The sequence below is a fragment of the Ictidomys tridecemlineatus genome, chromosome 3, assembly GCF_052094955.1.
Source record: "Ictidomys tridecemlineatus isolate mIctTri1 chromosome 3, mIctTri1.hap1, whole genome shotgun sequence".
NCBI lineage: Eukaryota > Metazoa > Chordata > Mammalia > Rodentia > Sciuridae > Ictidomys > Ictidomys tridecemlineatus.
Genome location: NC_135479.1, coordinates 22,326,971 through 22,333,965, shown reverse-complemented (window position 1 = coordinate 22,333,965; position 6,995 = coordinate 22,326,971). Strand labels below are relative to the sequence as shown.

The 6,995-nt window shown below is 58.0% G+C and overlaps 2 protein-coding genes across 2 annotated transcripts; both read left to right on the top strand.

Moving 5' to 3' along the window:
- The first annotated feature begins 200 nt into the window (after positions 1 to 200).
- On the top strand, positions 201 to 2,988 carry Tcap (titin-cap). Its single transcript, XM_005321782.5, has 2 exons — positions 201 to 1,890; positions 2,137 to 2,988. The coding sequence occupies exons 1-2, from the start codon at positions 1,781 to 1,783 to the stop codon at positions 2,528 to 2,530; spliced, it is 504 nt and encodes a 167-aa protein (XP_005321839.1). The 5' UTR covers positions 201 to 1,780; the 3' UTR covers positions 2,531 to 2,988.
- A 1,851-nt stretch (positions 2,989 to 4,839) lies between these two features.
- Positions 4,840 to 6,899, top strand: Pnmt (phenylethanolamine N-methyltransferase). Its single transcript, XM_005321783.5, has 3 exons — positions 4,840 to 5,108; positions 6,052 to 6,259; positions 6,363 to 6,899. Exons 1-3 carry the CDS (start codon positions 4,913 to 4,915, stop codon positions 6,808 to 6,810), a joined length of 852 nt encoding a protein of 283 aa, XP_005321840.2. The 5' UTR covers positions 4,840 to 4,912; the 3' UTR covers positions 6,811 to 6,899.
- Positions 6,900 to 6,995: the final 96 nt, after the last annotated feature.

The following is a 6,995-nucleotide window of genomic DNA, read 5'->3' as shown; positions in this document are numbered from 1 at the left end:
ACCTTTGTAATTTGAGCCAATTAAACACATGAAAAAAAAAAAAAAAGGCCCTTTCTGCTTCTGCTGCCTTGTCCTGGGCCTGGGTCTCCTCACTCATGAGTACATCAAAGAGCAGCCCTTGGATGGGGAAGGAGTGGGTCACTAGCATGCAGCAAGGCCACCCGTCATGAGCTCACCCAGGAGGAGCAAGCCCTGGCTGGTTCAGCCCAGCTGGTATGTTGGAGGAGAGCAGTGTCCCCTGGGCCAGGGTTAGAGGTGGAAGAGCCACCATCAGCTTCATAGCAGGTCTTGATTGTCCTGGGTCTGGTGTCCAGGAGGTCCTTTAGGTGGGCCCTGGGCTTCAGGGTCCCTGAGGCACCTCTGGGATCCCAGGACCCTGGGACCCTTGGGTTCCACTCTCCCCCCAACTCACACTAGGGCAGCTTGGAACTGGGCCTTACCCTCCTCCTGGCCTCCTCCCCACCCGACCCCTGCTGTCCTCTGAATGGTTCATTTTGTTCTGAGCCGGGTGATCCTATCTTGGTCCCAGGAACAGGTGTATGACCCTGGGCAAATCTACCTCTGAGCCTCCATTTCCCACTTGATAGTAATGGAAGCAGCATCAGGATCGGGAGATTAGATGTGCAGAATCGGTGTAGTGCCTCAGCAGTCAGCATGCAGGTCTGTGACCGGCCCAGCTGGGAGCTCTGCTATCTCCACTGGCCCCCATCCTCAGCTCCTGTCACTACCTCTTTCAGGGCCTTTGCTTGCTCCGCTCTGTGACTCCCTCGTTCCTCATGCCTCCATGCCCTGGACACCAGCTTCTTGTACCATGAGTTGCTCCCTGGGGTGCTGGGCAGCAGGTTTACCTTTCTCCCCACGAATGACTGCTGGTCCCACCCCCAGAGCTCTTCTGGCCATCCTGTTATAGCCAGAAAACAGGGAAAGTGAGGCCCAGAGGGGACAGGGACTGGGCCATAGTCACATAGCCTGTTTATGACTGACTTGGGACTGCAGCCAGGTCTTCTGACTGCTCCTCCTCAGAGCCCCTGTGTTCCCACTTCACCCCATTCCTCCTTGCATGGGTGTCAGAGGTAGAATCGAGGGCCACATGCCCCCTCCACCCTGACTGGATCTGCTTAGAGAGACCATTCTCTAACCACTGACCACAAGGAAGGAAAACCCTGACAGAGGTCCATGCTGCAGGACTCCAGGTGTGGGGGTGGCATCCACTCCCCTTGCTGATAATATATGGTGGTTGGGAACCAGAACTTTGGTGCACTGTCCCTCCCAGTCCAGGGGGCCCAGCTGAGGATGTGCCCTTGAGCCCAGGAGAGGAGAAAGTGGAGGTGGGGGGGGGACCTGGCAGTCTTGCAACAGAGCGAGGGGCATCAGTCCCTGCTCTCTCCTGCTCTGTTTACAGACAAGTGCTGTCCTCCCTGGGCAAGGGGAACAGGCGGGGCAGAGGGCAATGCCAAGGTAGCACGAGGCTGGGCATGTGCCTGGTTTGAGATAGTGTCTGCAGAGTGTCAGATGCTTGGCGGTGCTGATCTGAAGACCCCTGCGCCCACCAGAGCACCTTGTTCCCTTCAGAAACTAACCTCTGACCTGGGGGCAGCCAGAGTCCAAAAGCCCCAAGCCCTGTCCTAGACTCAGAGCCCCCCCCCCACCAGTGAGCCTTGGCTCTGCTTATAGCATCTGACGCCAGAGGGGCCAAAAATAGCCCCCAGAGAAGGGGAGAAGGAGACTATTTAAAGGATGTGGGAGGTGCGGAGCAGAGCGTAGGGAGCAAGAAGTGATCATGGCCACTTCAGAGCTGTGCTGCCAGGTGTCCGAGGAGAACCGCGAGCGCCGAGAGGCCTTCTGGGCTGAGTGGAAGGATCTGACTCTGTCCACACGGCCCGAGGAGGGGTGAGTGTGGGTCCGCTGGGAGTCCTGCCTCTGTGTCCCAAAGCCTCCTCCCCAAGTCCTATGAGGCCAGAGCACAAACCCCTGAAATTTCTGGGGGTAGGGCAAGAAGAGTGCCTACTGGGAAGAGCAGAGTGGAATCGCCCCTCCTGCCCCGGTCCTGGCAGCCCCAGGGAGCCCCCTACACAGCCCGTGTGACTGAAAGACAGCAGCTTGCAGGAGCTCACTGCCCCTCCCCTCTGCTTCCAGTTGCTCCCTGCATGAGGAGGATACGCAGCGGCATGAGACCTACCATCGGCAGGGGCAGTGCCAGGCGCTGGTGCAGCGCTCCCCCTGGCTGGTGATGCGTATGGGCATCCTGGGCCGCGGGCTGCAAGAGTACCAGCTGCCCTACCAGCGGGTGCTACCCCTGCCCATCTTCACACCCACCAAGGTGGGGGCTGCCAAGGAGGAGCGCGAGGAAACTCCCGTGCAGCTGCGGGAGCTGCTGGCACTGGAGACAGCCCTGGGTGGCCAGTGCCTGGAGCGCCAGGATGTGGCCGAGATCACCAAGCAGCTGCCCCCTGTGGTGCCCGTCAGCAAGCCTGGGACCCTTCGTCGTACCCTGTCCCGCTCCATGTCCCAGGAAGCACAGAGAGGCTGAGAGGGACTGTGACTCAGACTCCACTGTGCCTACCCTGGGCTGGGCCCTTCCTGGCTAGGACCGTGGAGGGGAGCTGCTGGCCATGGATGCTTTGTAGTTTGCCCAGAGTTGGGGGCTATGGGAAGAGGGAGCCAGAGGCCTGGATGCCTGGGTCCCCTGAGTTCCCAAAGGGAGGGGAGCAAAGACAGTGGGCACTAAGGTTGGAGAGCTGGGCGCCAGCACAGTCTAGCACCCTCAGCACCAGGAAAAGGGATAAGGGATGATGGTGAAGGCAAGAGGTCCCTGGGAGCAGTGACCCGGGTCCAGGTTTCAGCTTTGGAGGAGGACTAGGACAAGTGTGAGCGGAATGCTCTGGGATGGAGACGGAGAAGACTGGAGGAAGGGGAACGTGAAGAGGGCAGAGGCAGGGCGGGGCCCCCAGCACCCTCTGTTAGCGCTGCAATAAATGCTCAACCATGTTCCAGTCTCATCTCTTTCCTGTGGTTGTGGGGGCCAGTCCATCGATGTCCCCCTTATGCCCCCAGCACTTCTGGGACCAGGCTGTACCTCTGAACTAAATATGGTAAAGCCTGTGGGTACACCCCATGCTTGGGGGTGGGGTGCAGGGCAGAACTGTAAACAGAGTTGCCGTCTGTCCAGTCCCCTTCCTGTGCCCTAACTCCACTGCCCAGTCCTGGCTTCCGAATTCAGTCCCTGGCACTGGGCAGTGCCCAGCATGCCAGCTGGCATCAGGGTTTGTTTAAATGATATCTCGTGGCGAACATGGAGGAGGCTAGCACCAGGACTGTCCTTGGCTGTGCCTCAGAGTGTGGATGGGGTCAGTGACCTCAAGGCCACTCAGCTGCAAATCCAGACGGAATCAATCCTGCCTGGGGTCAGATGTGCCACCCTCCCTGACCTGAGTGGGTTTTATGGGAGGGGTTACAGGGGTCAGGTTCCTGTCTATGACCCCTGCAGCTGTCATGATGACTCATATCCCAACCTAGCTGTCTGACCCAACAAGGAGGTTTCCCCCTTGGGACAAGAAGAGAGCCCAGAGGAGGCCTGGATCAAGGGAGGCCAGAGGCTGATCTTGGCAGAGACCACTAGCCTACCCTGGGTAGAGGTGCACCTTTCGGATCCAGAGAAGTCCAGTTTCAGAAAGACCATGCACATGGAGAGAGTGGAACTGGCTTCTCACTTGGGGGGTAGGAGGGAAGACTGTAGCATCTTGCCGGCTGGATACCTGGAGCACCAAGTAGGACTTGCAGGCCTGGCTTGGCCAGAGTCCCAGAAAGAGCTAGAGTATGGGCTGGAAAAGGGGTCCAAGATCCCAGACCCACAGGAAACTGAACACGTGGGCTGCGCCCCCTAGTGGCCAGGTGGCTCGAAGAATGCTCCACGTGTCACTGCACTGACCTGTGTTCTCTGTCCCGGGAAGCAGCGGGAACATCCCGAACCTTTTGTCCTTAGCCCCCAGATAAGGAGCTCGGATCCCTGGGGCCCATTATTTCGCCTGCTAAGTTCATTATCCCCGCTCGCTTCCCCTATCGCTGCTGCCATCGGACGGGAAGGGCAGAACCTGACTCTGGGGCCCCGGGCAACCGAGGCAGAGACTGGAACGGACAGTCCTTTCTAGAGGTGGGGAGGGGCACTGGAGAACAGAGATGGGATAGTGGCCTGGAGGAGGGATGGGAGTCAGGGTGACATTAATAAGGAAAGGGTGGGGGTTAGAAGGGGTGTCCTAGAGGAAGGGGAGCCAGATAGGAGTCTGGGATCTTCCTAGAGGTAGGGATTGGGGGCAGGAGCAATTCCAAACCTTAGAAAAAAGGGAGGGGACTGGGGATGTAGCTCAGTTGGCAGAGTGCTTGACCCACCTGTACAAGGCCCTGGGTTCAATCCCCAGCACCAAAAAAAAAAAAAAAAGAAAAGAAAAGACAAAAAAAAAAAAGAAAAAGAAAAAAGAAGGGATGGGATGCCAGGCAAAGGGGTGAATGGCCGCAGGGAGCTGGAGCTGGTGAAGAGAGGAGACGCGGCTGTGGGACAGGGGGTCGGGAGTCGAGGTAGGGTGCAGGACTGGGACCCGGGCAGGTGAGGCCAAGGGTGGAGGGCTGCGGGAACAAGTGTGGAGCAAGGGTGGGGCAGGAACTGATGTTCCAGCGGTCGCCCCCACACCACCGGCGTGTCTGCTGCTTCGACACTAACTGAGATGGATGGGGTGGCCACCACCGGGCGCGCATGGCCCGGGGCGGCTCATCGCTCAGCCCCCGCCCCCGCAGTGGAGGGGTCGGGCGGGGGTCCGGGGGTAGATAAAGGGGCCGCCAGACCGACGGGGGACAAGGCGGGCAGTGGGGACTGGGGAAAGGGGCATAATTCAAACTTTGGGTAATTCAAACCAGCGGTATGAGCCAAGCAGACCGGAGCCACACAGCAGGTACCGACTGGGATCCGGGCCGGGCTGCGGTCGCCTCGGCCTACCAGCGCTTCGAGCCCGGAGCCTACCTGCGCAACAACTATACGCCCCCTCGAGGGGACCTGAGTAGCCCGGACGGCGTCGGGCCTTGGAAGCTGCGCTGCTTGGCGCAAACCTTCGCCACAGGTGAGTACCAGGACACTGAGGCACCAGGCACACTGGAGTCCTGGGGACCTGTCATCAAGAAAGGGAAAGGGAAGTGAGGGAGGAAGGGAACCAACCAAATAGGGACCAAGAAACTGAGATAGGTAATAGGTACAAGAAGAGAAAGAGGGCCTAATGCGCGGTGGCCCTGCCTGTGGTCCCAATTACTGGGGATTCTGAGGCAGAGAAACCCTTAAGCCAGGGAGTACTAGACCGCACAGTGAGAACCCGTCCTTTATTTTAATTTTTTAACAAGTGCAGAGAGAAGAGAAAGAGCAGCGCTACAGGAGAGAAGAGAGGTGGAAAGAGAAGGTGCGGGGTGGGTGAAAATGCTCCCAATTCAGAGTCAGTTGGGGAATGTAGGAGAGATACAGGGGAGGAAAAAAATGGAGAAAATGCCTGGTGCAGGTCTGTAATTCCAGTGCCTGGAGGCTGAGGCAAGAGGATGGCAAGTTCAAAGTCAGCCTCAGCAATTTAGCAGACCCTGTCTCTAAATATTTTTGTAAAAAAGGCCGGAGATGTTGCTCAGTGGTTAAGCACCCCTGGGTTCAATCCCTGGTACTGATAAGGAAAAAAAAAAAAAAGGAGGAAGAAGTCATTGAAGAGGGAGAGAAAAGCCACCTGTCTCAGGATTGTCCCTGGTAATCCTCACTGGGGATGTAGGTTTCTAGATGTGGAACCTGAGTCTCAAAGAAGCCAAGTTCCTTTTCCAAGGTAAATCAGTGAGTGCTTGGACCCAGGACAGCCCTGTTCAGTCTAACTGCAGAGGCAATGCGTCTTCCAGAGAGACCCTCTTATCCAGGTGGAAGAGCTCAGGAGAGGGAGGGAGAAGCAGGTGAGACAGGGTTGTCTAAGGCAGAGGATGCCTGCCTTATGGTGCCTGGGCAGACCTGGCACAGACCCTTTTCCTCTACTGCCCTCCCAGGTGAGGTGGCTGGCCGCACCCTCATTGATATTGGTTCAGGACCTACCATATATCAGCTGCTCAGTGCCTGCGCCCACTTTGAAGACATTACCATGACAGATTTCCTGGAGGTCAACCGCCAAGAGCTGGGGCTCTGGCTGCGTGAGGAGCCAGGGGCTTTCAACTGGAGCGTGTACAGCCAGCACGTCTGCCTCATTGAGGGAAAGGGGTAAGGGCTGGAGGTGGGGGCAGGCCTTCCCATGGAGTGGCTGGAGGGGAGCAGCAGAGACTGAATGGGGCAGTCCTGAGCCTTGCTTGTGCCCCCTGCACAGTGAGTCCTGGCAGGAGAAGGAGCGCCAGCTACGAGCCAGAGTGAAGCGGGTCCTGCCCATTGATGTGCACCAACCCCAGCCCCTGGGCATTGCCAGCCTGGCGCCTCTGCCTGCTGATGCCCTAGTCTCTGCCTTCTGCCTGGAAGCTGTGAGTCCAGACCTTTCCAGCTTTCAGCGGGCCCTGGACCACATCACCACTCTGCTCAGGCCTGGGGGACACCTCCTCCTCACTGGGGCCCTAGAGGAGTCATGGTATCTGGCTGGGAAGGCCAGGCTGGCAGTGGTGCCTGTGCGTGAGGAGGAGGTGAGGGAGGCCCTGGTGCTCAGTGGCTATGAGGTACGGGACCTTCGCACCTACATCATGCCTACCCACCTCCGGACAGGCGTGGATGATGTCAAGGGCATCTTCTTTGCCTGGGCCCAGAAGAAGGTGGGGGTGGAGGTGTGAGCATCCAGTGTGCCCAATGCCCTGTGGTCCTCACCTACCAGATTCCCTTATTACTTGTGTGGCACCTAATAAAGAAATCATTCCCTGCAGTCAAGTGTCAGTACCATCTGTGACTTTCTTGGGAAGCAACAAGGGTGCAGAGTTATCTTCTGAGTATAGGGGTGTGGGAGGCATCAACCCTAGCC

Bases quoted from the DNA above. Each gene is read 5' to 3' on its own strand.
- Tcap (XM_005321782.5), top strand. From the start codon at position 1,781: ATGGCCACTTCAGAGCTGTGCTGCCAGGTGTCCGAGGAGAACCGCGAG. The intron at 1,891-2,136 runs GTGAGTGTGGGT...CTCTGCTTCCAG, and splicing joins TCCACACGGCCCGAGGAGGG to TTGCTCCCTGCATGAGGAGG.
- Pnmt (XM_005321783.5), top strand. From the start codon at position 4,913: ATGAGCCAAGCAGACCGGAGCCACACAGCAGGTACCGACTGGGATCCG. The intron at 5,109-6,051 runs GTGAGTACCAGG...CTGCCCTCCCAG, and splicing joins GGCGCAAACCTTCGCCACAG to GTGAGGTGGCTGGCCGCACC. The intron at 6,260-6,362 runs GTAAGGGCTGGA...CCCCCTGCACAG, and splicing joins TGCCTCATTGAGGGAAAGGG to TGAGTCCTGGCAGGAGAAGG.